We start from the raw sequence: 21,343 nt of genomic DNA, 5'->3' as shown, positions 1-21,343 counted from the left end.
AAATACCATTTTTTTAATGAATCTGTTTAATGATGTGATGCATAAAAGCAAAGCATTAAAAAGATGAGTATGAGCAATAATTTCAAACACAATCTCCACAACTCACATTCTCAAACTGAACTACTTGAAATGTTTTGATGGGCATCTCGTTGGTGGATTGAAGGTTGGGCTTCGTGCCGACTCTCGCTCAGGGAGATGCTGCGTGGAGTACGGGGGGTGGGGTGGGGGTTGCACTTTGGGCTTTCTCACAGAAACACAAAGTTAAACTGTTGGAAGTTTACAAAAACATTAAAATCCCTCCAGCGATATTGTCATGCAATATACATGTTGACACAACTGAGACGACAATGTCAATTTTTGGGGGGGGGGGGGGGATTTTTCCTGTCCATGTTCAGGTCTGGCAGTGTACGGGTTCAGCTTCTGCTGGCTGAAGATTGGACTTTTTTTTATTTATTTAACCCTTTTGCATCATTTGTGTCTTGGCAGCTTCAGCCGGAATCTGCCATTAAAGTCCCAACTAGGTCTTTGTCCAACAACATCCTACTTTGATGTTTACATCACATTTCACTAAAGAAACAAGCAAAACATAAGAAATAAAAAAAAAAGCATTCAGTGAATTAATTAATGTGACTTACTTGTTAAACTATTGTACATTTAAAGCCACAGTCAACTTTAATATATATATAAATATACAGTGTTGTGACATTGACCAAACCTCACAGCCTGGTGTGAAATGCTACAGACTGCAGTTCGCAGGACAGATCTGCATTTCTACTTCTACCACACCGTCAACACACACAGGCTATTGACATAATGTGCTTGGTGCAGTTGCCTAGCAACGCAAGCGAGACAGTTTGCAGAGTATTTCAAATGAAAGGAAAAAAATACATTAAAAAGCTATGCAAAATAGTATAAAATAATAAATAGAAAACTTTTTAAAATAAACATAAATCAAACATTTGCCCTTGTTAGATTTTCTCACAATGGGCAGTTAATTTGTCTTTATTTGGCCCCTAAAATGTCTTTCTTCATAATAACCAAATATTTCCAAAAAGACGGGACGGAACGGCCATACTGGGCGACCTAGAAAAATGTGCTAGTATTATTTCTACTGTAATTCACCAACTGGCTCAACATTTAACTGTCAACAAGGCTCATAAATCCACAGCAAGTGGTAAAAGCAGACATATTCACAATCTGTCCCTTAAATTCATCGCTCTCCGACAAAGTTCAGAAACCGGCAGCGTGGAAGGACTTGGCACTGCAAAAAGAAAACTCACTCACGATAAAGTACCCAGCAGGACAGAGCTGCTCGTTTTCCTCTTCATAATGTCCAGAACCTTCGTTTCGTCCCCCCAGAATTCTCTTTTAGGAAAGAAAGAGGGCAGAGAAGAACGGGACAGTCTTTCACTCAGGCCAGAGTGTCTGGCAGTGTTTTTGTGGCTAACCAGGACTTGTTTCAGTCTGCCAAGGCAGGTGGGCAACACACAACCTCACTCGGGACACAGACGAGTGTGTCCCCGCTTTTGTCTCCATGCAGCCTGGCAACCAAGTCAGTGGGCACACCGCATCGCTATGGCAACCAACATAGTGGACAAGGCTTTGGCTGCTCCTCTGTGAGACTTTTTCGGCGTCCACCTAATGCCACAGTTGATTGTAGACGTCCGTAGCTCAAATCTTAAATCGAATAGAAATCTCTTCAGCCAGCCGCGATTTTGTTTTGTTCCCCCTTTTAAAAAATAGACAACTATCTGGAGTAAGAAAAAAATCAAAGCACAGCTCTGAGGTTAGGCTTCTCAGAGAACTTAACCGGGAGTCGTCCTGCAGTTTTTGCTGAAATGGCACATTCTCATTCTCTTTCACACAAATGTATATCCGTAAACAAAGAAAGCAAAGAGCCGCCAGGGCAGAAACTTGAAAACGAATAATTCATCACGGCATCAGACAACACTTAGGTCCAACGGTGGAGTCCAGATCTGCTTCCTGGCCGGGTGTTGACCAAGTCCATGATGTGTGTGAGGCAGAGGAGGGGGTGGCGTCCAGCTTAATCGACTGTGCCTGGGTGCAAGCTGAGGACGGGAGGGTCCAGACAGGTGGGGGAGTAACTGAGGTGAGGTTCTTTTATCCATAGGAGGGGAGCGCCATTCTTGCCCTCCTGGCTTTTGTTGTTGTTTCGGTTCTTGAAGCGCACCAGCAGCAAGGCAATGAGGAGGATGGCGAAGATGGGAAATGGGTAGAAGAAAACAAAGTAGAAGAGGGAGTCATGGGCGCACACCACGGAATGGATGGTAGAGTCTGCAAAAACAAAAAAATATATATATATTTATAAGTTATTCTTGTTCCTGTCCTGACTGACCCAAAAAAAACAAATTTGGATGATGAATGGTAAAGAAAAGAATGACTAAGATCCTGCTTTCAAACGACTTTTCTGACAACAGCTGATCTAATATGTGTAACTGCTAACATGAGTGAAGTACCTAGGATAGAAGATAAAAAAAGATTAAAAAATGTAGAGACAAAAATTAAATGTTCTAAAAAAAATGAATTGTTCTGAAAATCTGCAGCCTTTCATTTTGTTTTTGCCCTAAAATTGTGATTTTTTTTTTTTTTTAGCATGTTCTTCTGGCCCTTTTCTGATAGTGGAGGACATTATTAAGTAAATTAAGTTGAAATTGTATTTCTTTTACAAATTGTTGTGAATCAGGAGCAGGCGGGGGGAAAATGAAGTTTGAAAAAGAGCATATTTGTGACAAAGCCTTTTGGATAAGAGGTTGAAACGTCTTCTAACTTTAAAAACTAATTCCAGATGACAGCCCCTAAACCTACTACTATGATGGAATCAACCAGGATGAATGAGAGTCTTCATAGACTAGCAGAAAAGCATGTAAACAGGGAGCTCTCAGCAACTGGGAAGGGAACAGAGATGGTTGCTTTGTGCCAATGGTCCAGCTCGCAACTCAAAGGTAAATTTCTTATCAACTGCAGCCGCTCTACGACATAATCCTAATTAAAAGACTATTGGGAACACTTTTACAATTGAAATCAATCAAAAGATGATCAGAGTGGGACTTATTGTGCTATTTAGCTTCATTCTGACAAAGTGGCACATTTAGAAGCTACAGAGCTACAGCAAAATTGCAAACTGAGCACCAACAGCCACCAGATCTGCTGAAGTCCTTTATTTTTATTTAGATTATGCATCATTTACTAATAAAAGGCGTCCATGACCATGACGCTTAAAAAGGAATGAGATATACAACAAAGATTTTAATGAAAGAGGGTATTTTTTTTTTATCAGGTTGTGGGTTCATGTGTTTTTAAAAACCAAAAAACTAAAACTCTAACATCCAAAGTGAACTAACTAGAGATTTAACTGACAAAATAAATGGTAGTTAATAACCAAATGAGTCATTACTTGCAGCCCTAAAACACAAATAAAATGCTATGATTAGCTAACAGTGGAATAATTGTACAATCTTATTGTATGATGTAATATAATATTATATGATATAATTTTGCAGGAAAATTCTGTACTGTAGGAAACGCGGCTGGTTCTTTGTTAATCTACCAGCATGCCTGCAAATAAATTCTTTTTTTCAGACACAATATCAATTTGTTTATCAGTTTTTGTTAAATCCAATAAAAAGTGTGATCAAACTATATATTTTTTTGTTTTTAGTTTACAAAAATAAAGCTAAGAAAGCTACTGTCTAAACACTGAATGACGCTGAGAATTCCTAAACTAGGTCTCTGCTGCAATAAAAGACTGGAACTTACTTCAAAACCAAATGCTTTCATCTCTTTTCCTGCTTTCACACATGTAAATATTTAACCACAGTTTGACAGCTTCTACATTTATGAAGATGATATTCATCTGTGTTTTGCTTTTTTAAGTGTCTCCTTGAATTTTTGGTTTTCTCCCCCTTTCCCAACCTCATAGCTGTTTTTCTGCCTCTTGCCAAGCCAGCATTATTATTTATAATTTGTGCTTTATGTTCTCCCTGGAGAAATAAAGGATGAATCAACAACCACATCAATAATAGAGGTGATAAAATGTTTGACAAAATAAGGAAAAAGAGGTCTTAAAAATGAAATGCCAGCTGTGAGAAAATGCTCGGAAGCTCTTTATGTTTTCTGGCTACCTAGACTTTAATACTAAAAATAATTCAGAGCCGGGAAATATTTGCTGTGGGTTAACATTTCAGTGTATGTAATTGATGCATCGGTTTAAATAATTCATAATTTTTTCATGGAACGCACAGATAAAATCAGTTTCCTCATTAATCCAAGTGAAACTCACAGTTTATAAGGGTTACCTTGTTGCAAAATGTTGACTGTGGTGAACCCTGAGTTGTTGGTGGCCAGTCGGTACCATATGTAGCGTGGGTTGAACAGCCACTCCTCCACGCGGCAGTAGTACCTGCCGGCGTCTGCTGGTCGGGCTCCGTGAATAGTCAGGCTGTACTGGTCAGGGGTCATTTTCTCAAACTGCAAGCGGGAATTCGGCCCCGCCTCTTCTTGGGGGCTGCAGTTTTCCTTTTTAAAAACAAAGTCGTGGGCGATGGAAAACACGCACTCGCGGTCACTCTCGTCCTCTCCTGGCAGGGCAGCGAAGTTCTCGTCCTCAGAGCGATCCACGTACCAGGACACGGAGAAGCTGGAGTCTGGAGACGACTGGGAGGAAATGATGCAGCCCAGTCGGATGGAACCGGACTCTTCCACCGTTATGTTCGACTCCATTTCTTCCACCTGTAGTCGAACCTCTGTGGAAAGCAAACAAAGAAAACAATTCAGGTAAACATTTTGATTGTGAATTTCGCAGAGGACTTAAAGCAGACATAAACGGTTTCAGAAAAATTTGACCTTATCTTTTTTTTTTTTTTGCTTTTAAAAGTCTGGTCACAGAGTTTTTCTCAAAAGCTTTTTCTAGTTTAAAAGATTTTTTTTAATTTTAAATCTACAACAGAATACAGTGGACCACCATGAAAAATATATATGAGACAAAAGTTATAAAATTATGAAAAAAGTCATACAATTATGAGGAAAATTTGAAAACAATAAAATCTGAATAATAATGTAAAAAAAATAGGTGTAATCTTACAATGACAAAGTCGTTTGTTTGTTCATTTTGGGTATCACCCATTAACAGCAGCCAAATGATAAAAAAAAAAAAAACATAAAAATAAAAAGTGAAAAAAAATGCACTAAAAAATAAATAAAATAAATAAAAAATTGTGGCAAAATTTTCCCCTTCCAGGGTTAAATGTGCTTCACGTGTTTTTTCTGGGAATTTTTACATAAATCTTAAAGTTTTTTTTTTATTTTTCACTTGAGTCACAGAATGAACTTTATTTTTTCAATTTTGATATTTTTCTGCACTAAAAACAGCTCTTATTTTTCCACATTATATTTTATAGCCCCCACTCCTCCACTCTAGTTTTAAAATTATTATTTTTTTTGGGGATCAATTTCTCATTTGGGAAATTTCCTTTATTACACGGTTATTCAAAAACGTGTCCTCGGTGACCGAGAAACTAATGAGAAACATCTGATAACCAGAAAACATTCAAGAGGTGATCTAAAGTATTTTCAGCTAATTAATGACAGGAAACAGTCGATTCTGCAAATACAACACCAGATTTATCAACAACAAAGAAAAATGAAGAAATGTTACTGTGCTGCCCATGGCCATCATCAGTCTTTCAACTTCCCAGCAGGGCGCTTCCTAAAGGCAAGCATGCCTGTCTGCATGGGTGTGCTAAAACATTTGGGGGGCGGCCATGTGACCCACTTTCAGAGCAGTCCGCAACAGATATGGGCCAACATGATCTCATCTTTTTGTTAAAGCCAAATGTGAAGCAGGATATGTGACGGAAGAAGAAGTGAGGGGACTTTTCTGAACCTCTTATGAGAACATTTTCAACGTTTCTGCAAAGTCTGTGTCTGTTTGTTTAATCAGTGTTTAAACAGGGATTCTTGATTCTTTTATTTCTTGTGGTTGAATCTTGCGTTTCCTAAAGACAACATGACGTTTAACTCTTGTGCTATCTTAGATGACCCCACCCTTACATTGACGTGTTCTCCCTACCATGACAAAGGTGGATAAAGGTGGAAAGATTTCATGTAATCCAGTGAAGATTGCAAATCATTGAAGAAAAAAGGTTCAGAGCACTGTCTAGTGGGTCTAGATGACCCAACTCCCAATGTTCAAGTGCCTAGGACAGCACAAGGGTTAAATATGAAATGTGGGTCTAAAAAGAATAATCACAGAAGAATAGAGTAAATGCATTCTCCTGTGCAGGTGTGCACGCCTACGCATCTCTTCAGCTTCCCATCCTTTCGCTTTAACAGTATTCCTGCAGAGCAGCTGCTTTAAATCCTGCTGGACAGATGCCATTGTCACTGACATCACTCAGAATTGTAAATAAGTAACCTGGCAAGAAGCTGAGTTTTGGAGAAAAATACCTCTGAATAGAAGACCATACTAAAAGCGAGTAAAAAATGAAAAATTATGCACCAACTCGGGTGCCCTCACTTCTGCATTTATATATATAGTCATAGTTATATGACATGGTGTGCGCCAACAGAAACGTTTCGTGTGCATTATTTTCGAGTTCTTTTTTTTGGAGTGATGTCAATCAAGTGATGTACTCCATGGCGAGAATGATGATTGGCTGACAGAAGGTATATGTTCATTATTTATTTTCTTTAATGACCCTCGATCTAATCAAACTTCCATCACGATCAATCAGTCCATTGTGATTGACGTATTCACCCCCCTGCCGACAAAATCTATCTGGAGTTGAATTAAATACAAAACTGTATCGCCTGTTCCAGGAGTGGTTAGCACTCTCGCCCCACAGTAAGAAGGCCCTGGTTCAAATCCCTGCTGGGTTGTTCCAGTGAGGAGTTTGCATGTTCTCCTTGTGCATCTCCTGGCCTTCACCCAACTTTAGCTGGGATAGGCTCCAGCAGCCCAGTTACCCTGAAAGGGATTCAGTGGGAGCTGAAGGGGAATTTTTTTTTCCAATAGAAAAATGTTATTTTTGTGATAGAAATATTGATAAATTGCTTAATTACAGCTAAAAACATACATTTCCATAATTAATAAAACCCTCCATCCTTTTATTGCTAAAGCTTTGTTTTACCAATTCATTTTTTGAAATGGGCTAAGCTTAAGCTAAATTGTGACTAAATTGCTGTCACTAATTGGCCTGAGGCTCTTGTTATTCTGGGATGACACGTTGCATTTGGTTGTATTCTGTTGTACAGGCTTTTCCAGTCATTCTCCCCTAAAACTTAATCTTGTTTTTTTTACTCTGAGTGTGACAAAAAGCCAGAAACCAAACAGCTGCTTCATCTTCTCTATTCTTTTTGCACTTAGTGTCGCTACAATGATAATTTAAAAACAACAACACTTTTATTGGATTCATGGCCTGAATTCATTGACTGTCAGTTTCTTGACCTGCCTTTTTTATATATTTTTGTGTAGTTTCTGTGTTTTATCAGTCAAATGCTCTATATCAGAGGCTGAAACAGAACTTTTTTAAAATTTTAAGTAAAAATTTGACATAACAATGGTTAGTTTTTTTTCTGCACAAACCTCACAGCAATTTGTCTTAAATTGAAAATAGTGTTTTTGGTGTTTTTAACATGTTCATGTGGAATTTGTTTCATGATATCTGACATATGTAATATGTCAAAATTAAGCTTAAATTTGAGTTTCTGAGTTTTTCTTTTTATAACCAAATTGTGCAGATGAAAAAAACACCATTAGAAAAAGAGTGTATTTATGACATAGGTGCTACAGGCGACAGGCCCCAAGCTCCCCGCTCCGCTTTATTCCAATGCATCCACTTGAAGACAAATACATCCATGTACGTCTTTGTTTTCCCCGTCTGAGCTGGAATCTGGATCAAAATTATGTCCAGCTGGATAGCTACGGTATTGCTCTTCATTTCTGTTGTACTGTTTCTGTTATGTTGATGGTGTGAGGGGCCGTAAGCTAGAGAGAGGGAGGTTTCAGTGTTTTTAAGAAGCTTAAAGTCTCACTCTAATAACATTCTGATCTATTTTTAAAGTGTTCCATGTGGTCTTTCAATTATCAGCCCGAACCTGTGTCATTTTCTCAGTTTCTGCAGATCTGCCATAGTTTTTTAGGATTTTGTCTCCGAGTTGTGGGCAGAACCATTGCTGCAGGGCATCAAATCAAATCAAATTACCGGTAAATCAAATCAATCATTATTTATTTAGCACTTTTCCAACACGTCACTCAAAGTGCTTTGCATAGAATATAATCAAAATGTAAAAATCATCACCCCCCCTTCTCCGTCCCATTGCTGAGAGCTCATTCATTCATCTTCTTAACCGTTTATTCCCTGTCGGGGTCACGGGGTTGCCGGAGCTTATCCCGGCCACTTGGGCGAAGGCAAGGGATGCCCTGGACTGGTCGCCAGTCTGTTGCAGGGTGGAATATCCTCAATCACACATCCATTCACTCTCACACCTATGGACAATTTAGAGTTGCCAATCAACCTATGTAGCATGTTTTTGGACGGTGGGAGGAAGCCGGAGATCCCGGAGAAAACCCACGCATACACGGGGAGAACATGCAAACTCCACACAGAAAGGTCCCCCATTGATGTTGTGTTTTTCATGTCCCCCAGGGGCCTTCTTGCTGTGAGGCAAGAGCGCTAACCACTGCGCCGCCGTGCAGCCCTTGCTGAGAGCTCTGTGAGATAGCGAGGAGGGCTGTGAGATAGCGAGCAATAGAGATAGAGAGCTCTTGCTGAGAGCTCTCTATCTCTATTGCTCGCTATCTCACAGCCCCTTACAACCCCCCCACCCTAAAATTATCGGTGCAAGAAAAATGGTGAGCAATATTAGAGCTGTTCGATTTGAGCCAAATGCCAGCTGGGACGAGGAAAAAGAAGACGTACAAGGATCTAGTCGAGCATAAGTGGATGCATCAGAATGGAGCAGAGCAGGGATTTCTGACATAACAAATACAATCTTTTTCAAACTGTGTTGTTTTGTCTGCTCCTGATTCACAATGATTTGATTAAAGAAATACCAATAATACTACTATCTTAATTTTCTTTATATGTGATCAGAAAAATGCAGCAAAGACACATTAAAAACACCAAGAACACAATTCTCAGTGGAGCGGGTCTCTAAGGTTTCAAAATCTCTTGCCATTTACTAGAAACATTCGAAGCATTTCTAATGCCAGTGTGTTAATATCTGTTTTAAGAGGGGCTGGAGTTTGTCCCAGCGGCAAACAGGACACAGGTAAACAGATATAACCAGAATAATCAACCAAGCATAAATGTTTTTCAGGCCCAAATTGAAGCCCCATGGCTTTGAAACACAGCTGCCTAATCAATACCAATATGTATTTATTTTCGCTAAAACCTTAGGGCTGAATCCATCCAAATTACAGCAGAAGGTTGCGTTTTGGAAAAAATGAAGACCAGCATCAAATGAAACGTGATTGAAGCAGAGAGTTGAGAACTAAAAATTTTGTGCTGAGGTGGGATGTCAGCATGTGGGGGGTAGTGGGGTCATCATTGCTTGGAGCCCAGGTTTCTGACTCCCGGTTTGTCAGTCAGCTGAGTCATGCGAATCCTTTATACCTGCCAGACACGTGTAGAGTCAGACAGAGATGCCCTCCAGCAGCTGAATAACATGCAGTGGTGAGATAGAAGGTTAGTTGATGACAGCTTTTGATGAAGTTACAGCTGCTGCTGCTGCCATGGAGAAAAACTTAGAGTTTTGTTAGAGACAGGTATGTTCTGTAGCGTCCTCACCTGGCTGTTTGACCAGAACCTGGGTGTATCCCGAGGAATCCTGCGACAGCTGATCCCAGTTTCCCTCTGGATCTCTCAGCCACTCCTTCACCAGGCAGTAGTACATACCGGAGTCGCTGCTCTCCGCCCTGTTCAGCGTCAGCACATACAGGCGAGGCGAAAGCTTCTCTGCCTGCACGCGCAGTCTCAGTCTCTCCTCGTCTGCGTAGTCGCCATATTTGAGGGCCCCCGAGCGTTCGATTTCCAGCAGGAGCTCATCCACCTCTGACCCAGCTGCACGTCTCACGTACCACAGAACGCTATGCTGGGTGTCCAGGTCGCTCCGGAAGGTGATGGAGCAGTTAATCCTGACGCGGCTGTCCTCCAGGTAGACCTGAGACTGGTTGGTTTTCTGCACCTTTAGTCGACTTTCTACAAAGAGGAGAGAGGTATCAAGCAGACATGAAGACAGTCAAGATGTCAGGACGGATGACATATTTCTGTTTTCATGAGACACGACCTAAAGTTAGGTTTGGCAGGAAGGATCGAGATGAATGGGGAGGCAGACGGATAAAGGACAGACAAGGAGGAGGGAAAAGCTAAACAAGTTGGCGAGCCTGAAAATGGAGATCCAAGATAAGATGCAGAGCAGGTGAAGAAACACACTGTTCAGAGTATTATTAGATCAGATATAAGACAAAAGAGGAGCATGTAGCTTTGTCAGCCTGCCAGAGCAAAAACAAAGAGGGAGTGTATTTATAAAGTCAAGCCAGGAAAGGAGGAGAGGAGATGAAAGGGTGTGACCAAGACATGGAGAGGGAGAAGAAGATCCCCTGAGTGCTGTGACAGGATTGGTTACAGCAACATGGTTTGGGGGATAGGATTAGCTGCAGGTACATCAGCTGTGACCCTCACCAGAGAACCCACTGTCAAACCACCGTAAGGGGGGATGGATTAGTATGAAACCTGGAGAACGCACGGATAAAAACACACACGCTGACAATAAATGAAAGAAATAAAAAAGACAATACATAAAAGGAGGAATGAGAAAAAAAAGAACATCTCAATACTGCCAAGTACAAAGCTTGTGTTTGCACACATGAGAGTAATCTTGTTTTCTTTAACAGAAACCAAGGATTGTTTATTCTATATGTGCTTTTTTTCTGCTAAAAAGAAAAGTAATTGAAGAAGAAAAATTAAATAAAAAAGTTGGATGTGTTGCACAAAAAAATATGGTTGTGTTGCCCTGACAACAACATTCATGACATCAAACGCAGCATCGACTCTTTTAGATGATCCTGGTTCAGTGTTCCCTCCTTTTTTCTGACTGCTGTCTGCACTTTCAACCTGAAAGCCAGACACAGTTAGGTGAAGGTTCTCCTCGTCCTAAACAGTCCTTTAAGTTTGGCCGTTATATGAGGGAGAGAAACCTCTGTGATTCACTATGATCGCGTAAAAAAAAGATTTCTCTATCCTGCTTTTAGCCCCGTGGCATCTCTTATTTTTTTCAAAACATCTGAATTTGAGTCTATTTTAGGTGTGAGTCAGGTTTTGGAAATCTTAATGCTCCTCTGTGCAAAAAGCTTTCTTAGCGGGAAAACGGGCCAAAAACTCCATGAATATTAAGATCAATCTCTTATCCGTGTCATATTTAAAAATCCCATCATTAGACAGAAACCCTATTTCAACAAAATGAAGACAGTCTAAGGACAAAAAGCTGTTGGGTTGACGCTCAGACTGACACAAAGGTCAGCACTTTTTTTTTAATGAAACTTTAAAATGATGTGAGAAGTTTTGCTGCTTCTCTCTTTTCTAGGTGACAATTATCAACATTATATGTAAAAATGTAAAAAAAAAAATCAATACACTGCAAAACCAGGTCTTCTAGAAATGAGTAATATATCTTATAATTTGAATACTTTTCTTTAAACAAGCAAAAAAAAAAACATCTGCCAATAGGGTTGGAATATTGATCTTAGCAAGAATTATTTTTTTAAGAAAAAATTGTAGTCAGTATATTTTCTTAACATAGGATTATTTTTTCTATTGAAAAACGTTTTAATAAAATTATTTTTCTTCCAAGGTGAAATATTTCAGACATTGTTTTTGGACATTCAAGATATTCTTGCAGGTTTTAAGTTGTTTTAACTTCTCTCTGCTCTACACCTTTCTAAGCTCATGAGGATTTATTAATATGGGCCAAATAGTTCTAAGATGGTATTATTCTCTTTTCGTTCACATTTTATTCTAAAATCAGTCATTTTCACTTATTACACTAGATTTTTGTCATTGCAATTAAGCAACAATTAGATACATAAACACAAAAAAGATAATAGTCACTTCTTTACAAGCAAAAAATGCTCATTATTGGGCTGTATAACATTTTATTTTAACCAATTTTATTCAACTTTTAGATATTAAGCTTTTTTTTCTGTTTTTAATGCTTTTGTGAAACTATTTTTCTAGATTTTACTCTCTACTGATTTTTTTTAAGATTAGTGTCCCCCCCCCCCCATTTTTCAGGCTCTTATTGCATTGTCGTAGTAGCGCATGTTTTGATAATTTAATATCTTTTTAAGAGGTAAAGACACAGGCTATTGAAATCTAAATCCAAGCAGATCAAAAAAAGAAAAATAGGCATTAGCCATAAAAAAGAGATTTAGAATTCTAATTTTACTCTTCCTTTTACAAAGTTGTGTATGTTTCTACTAAAACTAATTTAATTTGGTAAAAGCTTTGAAATAATTCAAAATCATTTTGCATCTAAGTTGATTTAAATCATTTTTCAGGCTTTTTGATGTGACAAGGCATTGTGGGAAAATGCGACTGTTGCCCATCTAATTATAGACACAGGAATGTAAAATGGAGACTGTAGAAAATTTTCCCTTCTTACATAAATGAAGACAAATAAGCTCCTCTTGCCGTTAGCCTCCTACTGTAGCACGTGATGGGCTTCACTGTGGCTGACTGATGAGTGGCTGCCTCCGGTCACAGCCATCTGCCTACAAAGCCTCAACGCTCGGTGAGCATGCTCAGATGACGGATCTTTGTAGTTCTCCATATTTACATTATAATATATTTAGCATGTGTGCCTTTAAGTGCGTTAAAAAGATTGCACAGCTATGAGGCAAAGCCAGACCATCTCGTTTCACAACACAATCTTCAGCTCACACATTAGTCACCTTCATGGCGTCTCTCCTCGTTAGACTGAAGCCTAACAACGTCTCCATCTGGAATTACAGCAGAGCTCTGTGGACTCCTGGCAACACCCTCTCTTTTCTTTGCTGGAGAATCACCTCAGAAACTTCTAAAGTGCAACTATGAAGGATTAGGTTGGCACAGGACAAAGCAGTTCTCCATTTGAAGTCTGAACTTGGCAGCCCAGAGAAGAAATAGGAGCGGAACAGCGTTTGCCATATGGAACCATTAGCAGAAATGCCTTTTTAATCAAAAAGTTTTATTTCTTGATTTGTAGTACGGTGGCCCAGAAGGGTCACAACACATTAACTTACCACACAACACTTTAAATCACAACACAATAACTCACAACACAGCACATCAACTCACAACACAACACATCAACTCACAACACAACACAATAACTTTTCTCACAACACAACACATTAACTTACCACACAACACATTAACTCACAACACAACACATCAACTCACAACACAACACAATAACTTACCTCACAACACAACACATTAACTTACCACACAACACATTAACTCACAACACAATAACTTACCTCACAACACAATAACTCACAACACAGCACATCAACTCACAACACAACACATCAACTCACAACACAACACAATAACTCACAACACAACACAATAACTCACAACACAACACATTAACTCACAACAGAAGTAAAGCTGCAATTGAAGGGCTTTTATTCTGAAATTCCCACTCGGCTAAGCGGCTAACTACCTAACAGAAAGTAACGTCACAGTGAGCTGTGGAGGGAGCACGTTTTTTCTACAAGAGAAGCTAGCAGCAGTGTTGCCAGATTGGGCAGTTTTGGATCTAAATTCGCGGGTAAAAATGGCTTTGGGCGGGTATGCATTATTTGGGGTTTTTTAGGGTCAGTTCAGCAAGTTTTTTTCCTTTTTTCCTTTGTGCTCCCTCCACAGCTCACTGTGACGTTACTTTCTGTTAGGTAGTCAGCCGCTCAGCCCAGTGGAAATTTCAGATTAAAAGCCCTTCAATTGTAGCTTAACTTCCGTTGAGTTATTGTGTTGTGATTTATAGTGCTGTGTTGTGAGTTAATGTGTTGTGAGTTATTGTGTTGTGAGTTAATGTGTTGTGTGGTAAGTTAATGTGTTGTGTTGTGAGTTAATGTGTTGTGAGGTAGGTTTTTGCTGTAAGGTAAGTTAATGTGTTGTGTTGTGAGTTATTGTGTTGTGAGTTATAGTGTTGTGTTGTGAGTTAATGTGTTGTGAGCTATTGTGTTGTGAGTTAATGTGTTGTGTGGTAAGTTAATGTGTTGTGTTGTGAGTTAATGTGTTGTGTTGTGAGTTAATGTGTTGTGTTGTGAGTTAATGTGTTGTGAGGTAAGTTTTTGTTGTGTGGTAAGTTAATGTGTTGTGTTGTGAGTTAGTGTGTTGTGAGGTAAGTTTTGTTGTGAGGTAAGTTAATGTGTTGTGTTGTGAGTTAATGTGTTGTGAGGTAAGTTTTTGTTGTGAGGTAAGTTATTGTGTTGTGTGGTGAGTTAATGTGTTGTCTGGTAAGTTAATGTGTTGTGTTGTGAGTTATTGTGTTGTGAGTTAATGTGTTGTGTTGTGAGTTATTGTGTTGTGAGTTAATGTGTTGTGTGGCAAGTTAATGTGTAGTGTGTTGTGAGTTAATGTGTTGTGTGGCAAGTTAATGTGTAGTGTGTTAAGTTAATGTGTTGTGTTGTGAGATAAGTTTTGTGTTGTGTTGTGAGTTATTGTGTTGTGTTGTGAGTTAATGTGTTGTGTGGCAAGTTAATGTGTTGTGTGGCAAGTTAATGTGTTGTGTGGTAAGTTAATGTGTTGTGTTGTGAGTTAATGTGTTGTGTGGCAAGTTAATGTGTTGTGTTGTGAGATAAGTTTTGTGTTGTGTTGAGAGTTAATGTGTTGTGTTATGACCCTTCTGGGCCACCATAGTATTTGTTATGCGGAATGAGGAGGAACCAAGGGAGCAAATAAAAGGCAGGAATTATGGCCCAAGTAAAAAAAGGAGATTTTGTGTGTGTGTGTGTGTGTGTCCCAAAATAACTTCAGTCTGGATTCCTCGCTTCAATTCTTGCTGCAAAAGCAACTTCACAGACAGACCAGCCTGCCATCCTCCAACCCGGGTCCACCCCCACAGAAAGTGAGGTTGCTTCCGTCAATCTCCCAGTAACATCAACACATCTGCTGACAAGCAGCAAACAGGCCAAACATTCGACACACTGGGATGGCACCAACAGGGGAGTCTTTGTGTTGTTGCAGGATCCAGTTTAATCATCCGCGGTTAACAAGGCCACTCATCATGAGTGTGCAGTCCCTGAACAGCTGAGTATCGATACCTTTTCTCATGTTATCACCTATTCTGTTTCTTTAATTAGCCTCGAGGGTTTATCCACAAACTATGACAAATCCGTAATTAGAGACACTTGCTTTTACCGCTCGGTAGTGGCTTAAGTGCCAGTCAATTGTGAGTGGAAATGAAAGTCATTTCACATAAGCCAGCTGTTTAATCAACTCTGCAAAACTTACAGAAAAACAGCATTTTTCTCCCATTTTTATACTTCAATGGTCGGAGTCTCTTATTGTGTTCACCTGCCTCTGCTGTTTCCAAGGCAACGCTGGGGAAGTTTGAGGAGTTTATCCTGCTAGGCAGACTCAAGGCTCAATAAAACAGTTTTTACGTCAGTCGCATAAAAAAATAAAATCCTATTTATCCGACCGCTCTGATTCATGTCGGAAAATTAACAGAAGCATCCTTGGAATAGATGACAGAAGATCTTTTCCAGCAATTATGTTGACTCTACTTCTGTTTTTTTTTTCTTTTTTCTTGCTCTAATGCCTGTGAGACATTTAAAACCTGATAATTTATTGAAATTCTGTAGAGATGGAAAAAAAGAAAGGATCTGAGAAGCAGAGAATTCTTGCTCTTTGAAGGTGATGCTTCCTCCAGAACAAAGGAACTCAACTGAAACACAAGAGGGTCCCCTTAGAAGAAAAGGTCCAGAAGGATAACATTTCTAGTAGTGAAATGTCAATATCACCAATATTTGGGTGTAGTTGTGACACTACAATTCTGACATTTCCGTGTGATCAGTAACTTGACGTATATGACTGATGATGTCTTGATTATTTAAACCTGGGTTGGGATGGATGGACAAGTTTTCATTGATGATCCATGTTTTAAAAATAAAACCAATGTAGAAAAAGTTGCCTCTTTTGAAGAATCCATCATAGTGAAGATAGATGTTCAGAGCTGATGAAGGTGTCTCATTTGTCAAATGACGAGGCAGGCAGGAAAACAACTGTGCTTTTTGTGATAATGATATAAAACAGTTGATCATTTGTTTTTATGAATGCATGTTGGGAGGATTTTTACAGCAAAATTGCCTTTTAATACACAATTAGAAAAACACCAAATCCTTTTGGAGTAAACTCAAGACATATTTGATTTAGTTATTAATGTTTAATTAATACTTGGAAAATTTCATATTGAAAAGACTAAGCTTTTGAAAATCAAACTCCCCTTTAATAATATTTCACAGATGATTTGCTTAGATTTTACCTCGCTTAAACTCATGAAAAGTAAGAATACAAAAACGATTTCCACTTTTGTTCATAATAGGCTGATCAGTTATGCTAGAATTCATAGTGTTTGATTATTTGTGGGTTTTTCCCTGTCCCTCTATTTCACTTATATATTTATTATTATTAGTTGCAAATAAACTTTAATAGGATAATGAATTATGGCTAATTATGGCCAACTGGTTAACATTTTGGGCTGGCAGAGATTAAATGATGGATCTAGAAAAAAATAAAAGCAAAAAGGTAAAATGTGGTTAGTTATTCCAAAAATACTAAAACAAAAATAGGAAATGGGAATAAAAAGAACAGAATCAAATAAACTATATAAATAACAAAAGTAAAGAATGAGAAAAGGGACAGAAAAGGAGAGAAAAGACAAAGAGAAAGACAGAAATATACATTTGTTCATATATATATATATATATATATATATATATATATATATATATATATATATATATATATATATATATATATATATATATATATATATATATTTTTTTATATTTATAATTTTTTTTTTTTACTGATGCCACTAGAGTAAAACCTGACAAATGAAAGAAACGACGGAAGATTGTCATTGGTTCCTACTAAGAAGTGAGGGGTTAACATGATTTTCTTTTCAAGGTAAAAATAATGTATATAATATAAAATGCATGTCTTTAACATTTAAAGGTGATTTCAGCTTTAAAATATTTATCAAAACATTTGGATTCTTGACATTGATGCCGTGGACCAGTAAGAAATAATTAATGCAACACCTGCACAGAGCCCCATGCTATTGTTTCCCTTGGGCTCCAGAATTGAAGTCTAACCAGAAATAAAATTGTTCAATCCAAAATAAACATTCTGTTTGCACTGTTTGTTTTTGGAGAACACCATTTGTGACTTTTGTTTCTGTCCCTCTGTGCATTTTTCTTGACTTTCTCCCGTCGTTTCGTCTGTCTTACTCCCTTAAATTTCCTCTGTGCAGCCGTCCTTATCTTTGTTTTTCTTCTGACTGGTTGCCTAAACTTTTTTCAAAGGCTGACACAGTTTTCTGATTTTCTACCTTTGTTTTAAGTGACTCAGCCCCATGTTCTTGATCTTCTGTGTGCTCCACTTTTACAACTTGTAAAGCACAAGTTTGCTTGGCTGAGCAGTGTAACTGGCTCAACGGGCATGTCTGCAGTTAAAATAGAAGGGGTCCATTAAGTGTTTATTTATCAAATTGTATTTATGATGTTCGTTGGGATCAAAGTCTGGGTCTGGACCTCTCTTTGTCCGTTAGTGACTACTGCTTTAGGAGTTCCCTTGAAGATTCAATTTTTCTAGTCAGAAGAGATCCACAAACAGGTTTGGATTTGAAAAGATATCAAACTACCCCATAAATCAGTTTTGTGGACCACAGCAGAAGAAAAGTAGAAGACAGGGAATAGGCGTGAACCTTCGGAGCACATCCGGCTCTGACTAGCACACACTTCTGTGGAAATAAACTTCAATAAATCTACAAATCCATCTAGCAGTGTTCGCAGAGCCTTATGTGGTAAATCACAGAATGTCTTTTTTATTTATTTTTTGCCAGGGAAATAATTTCAATTTCAATTTTTTTTCCTGTGCTGCTGTTTTGAGAGAAGTCTTTAATGCGGGCTGGACTCTGGGGCTCACTTAACAACCACTCCTTTTGTCACAGTCTTCATTTTGAAGAATCATTGCCTCATGAATATTCCTCAATATTGGTGAATAATGAAGCGTGAACATCTGAAGTGCAGGTGAGGTCTCTCCCCAACATTTTCTTGGGGTCTTTTTAGCAGCCTAATGTGTATCGAAGGCCCGCTGCCGAACAATTTATCCACAGGGCTACATTTCTGCTGCAATGCTTTCGTTTTATGAGCAGGAAATGTGGACAAGTGACAGAGAAAAAAAGGACATGAGAGGAATGAACAAAAGCAAGAAGGCAGACAGACGTGAGGTTTTTAAGAAGTGAAGATGATTAAAAAAAAACCTGAGAAGTTAAGGGATAAATCATCAAAGTGAATGGATTTTCACAAGAGCCAAGAAGAAATGTATAAAAGGAAAGTCTAGGAAAGAGAGACGTCAGCGACAGAAAGTGAGAACATGTTACAGAGGGGATTCCACAAAGTAGCAAGCAGTCTCACCACCTGCACACTAGAAGAATTACAGTTTTCCTGATGGAGCCTGCTCCACCTTTAGCATTTGCATAGCATTTGGGCTAATCCACAACCTGCACGACAAGTCAGACCATCTCCACCAAGAACGACTCTTTAATTTACTGATACTTTTCATAGGTCTTAGTTACAACTGCACTTACAGGTGGATGCAGGCTGTCTGCAGACGAAAAATGGGCAAATCTGTGGAGGTGTCCCGCAGAATATATCAACTCGGTGAGCTCGTAGAGCAACAATGTTCATGTGCATTTTTTCCTACAGGTGTGCTGCAGGTGACAGACAGGTCATAGTGAACAATTATATAACACATGAGGGTTAAGTAGGGAAGACGCAGGCGTGCCTAACGGATTTTTCGATTTTTCAAACCTCCTTGAACCCTCTGACCTGCGCTCATTAGTGCTGTTCAGGTGATAAGTGGGATTCTTTGTGCGCAGCCTGGTTGTTAGAATTTAGGAAATTAGACAGAGTGTAATTTGAATGAGAATTCTACAGGAACTTAGGCATTAACTGCACATCCTGTGTGTGCAGCATTTGCACGTGTTCGATAAGGGGTCATTACTCGCACCTTACTAACCACTGGAGTGTGGCACTGTACGACAGCAACACCCGTACGTCATAAGTACGTTCAATGTGCATTATCCTTACAAATACTTGAAAATACACGCACAACAATGGTACGTTCCATTTTGGTGACGTCCCACACACATGCGCTCCCCTTAAGGTAGGGCTGCTCCTCTCTACAAGCAGGACAATCCAAAAACCTCCAGCACCCGTACGGGTCAATACCCCATACATGTGAATCTAACCAAGGCTTTTCTTGCTGTTCAGTAGAAAAAATGAATTAATCAATAAACCGCATGTCATCCAGACTGGACCTTTGCTCCTGTGGACAGAGATCAGTGAAACTATGATGGACGAGGTCCCCTCATCTAAAAATGTCTCCTACAGAAATAAGAAAAAAATAATAAGAGTTTCCATCCGAAAAGCAGTGACGAATCCATGGTCCCATTGTGTCAGATGGATATTAGCGCTTTTCATCTTTATTCCAGTTCATCAAAAATATCATTATGACCAGAATAGAAATCGGAATTAATTTAATGATAGTTGCAAAGAGAATCATATAGTTTAATTTTCTTCTATTGTAGCTAAAATAATCTCGGTGACCTAAATATGGGTCTGGTCTTCTTGCCTGGCTGTCAAATGTGGATGACAGTAGGTAAACAGGGAAAAATAGTTAAAAATGATAAAGTCTTAATCAGAATTAATAAATAAATTAAAAAAACAAACCACAGTGACGCGTTGAAAACAGAAGTTCTGTTCCTTTGCTGCTTAAGTTGAAGGTGGGTGCAACTATTTGTCAACCTTTGATAAAGAATGCAGGCCTTTATGTAAACAGTGTTGCTCTGTTGGAAACACATTTAGTCAGTTTCGCTTATCTTCAGGGATCAGAGATCAAGTGTACAAAAGACTAATTATATGTGCATTAATATTCAATTTGAATTATATTTATTCAATAAGAAGCTACCACGTAAACTTAATTTAACTTTCATCTTTGGGATAAGTCTAATCTTTGAACTTTTCTAGTACCCAAACACATTTTTCGCTAAATTAAATTTGGATGAGACTTGAGAATGATTCAATGAATTCAGTGATTCCTGTCAGAACAGTTTGGTTTAGACCAAAACCTGCTTCCTGGGACGGTCTGTTTATGTTGTGCAGATATGAAAGCTCATCTGGACTCTGGTGCAGAGCAAACAAGCAAATTCCAATTTCCTCATCCTAGTTCCCTCTCTACTTAGTGCAATATATAAGACATTCACCTTTTTTGGAGTGTCCGAATCTACAATTCCAAAATCCAGTGTCCTGGAAATTTCCCAGAGGACTCTGCATAAAACTAGTTTGCATCAATGCTCATTGGATTGGTGAATATAGACCATAATGCATTGCATTTGAATGATTTGTTATTTGAAAAATACATATTTTTTTCTATCATCTTCAGAACACATTGGATTCATACTGTGACGATCTGGGGGTTTGCCCCGCCTTCAGCCCCAAAGGCTCATGGGAAGTGTAGAGCTTTTTGGTGAAACCTTGAGTCAGAGGGTTGTGAACTTAAGTGACGTTCCATGCTGTTTGGCTGTTTGTGGGTGTGAAAATAAATGGGCTTTGATGCCGGAAAGGAGATTACGTAATCTGCCCCTCTCTCTTTGCTTCTCTTTCTGAGACTGTTGGGAGTCGTGCGGTGTATGGAGCACGGACAGCTCTCCAATTTAGCCAGTTAATTAGTAGCGTTTAGCTCTTGCTTCCCCACTACAGAGACGTACCAGTCGTGTCGTACAATACATTTTCTTTATAAAATAATCATATTTATCAGCTTTTTTACTTTGGCAGATAAATAAATTAAAATTGTAAGAATGTGTCATTATAATAAAATCCAGGGTATTAGATGGTCCTGCACCATACAGTCTAGGAGATCCTGGGGTCGCATGCAAGTAAATCATTTTCTTGTAATCTTTGTTGAATTAAAAGTGTGATTATAGAAGGACGGTTCACAATTAGGAAATAAACCAAGAGCAGGAAGAAAATTACTTTAACAAAAAA

General features: G+C 38.7%; 1 protein-coding gene across 1 annotated transcript in view; it reads right to left on the bottom strand.

Moving 5' to 3' along the window:
- Window positions 1-363: 363 nt before the first annotated feature.
- The window catches only part of igsf3 (immunoglobulin superfamily, member 3), a 114,852-nt gene continuing 93,872 nt past the window's right edge, over window positions 364-21,343 (bottom strand). The window contains exons 7-9 of the mRNA XM_023950580.2: window positions 9,810-10,220; window positions 4,317-4,763; window positions 364-2,295 (exon numbers count right to left, since the gene is read on the bottom strand). Coding sequence (XP_023806348.1) covers window positions 2,045-2,295; window positions 4,317-4,763; window positions 9,810-10,220 — 1,109 coding nt within the window. The 3' untranslated portion in view covers window positions 364-2,044. The remainder of the gene's footprint in view (window positions 2,296-4,316; window positions 4,764-9,809; window positions 10,221-21,343) is intronic.

Source organism: Oryzias latipes, chromosome 21 (assembly GCF_053564925.1).
Source record: "Oryzias latipes strain Hd-rR chromosome 21, Olatipes_Hd-rR_3.1".
Lineage (NCBI taxonomy): Eukaryota > Metazoa > Chordata > Actinopteri > Beloniformes > Adrianichthyidae > Oryzias > Oryzias latipes.
Note: the sequence above shows the minus strand (reverse complement) of the source record. Positions and strands in the feature narration are given on the sequence as shown.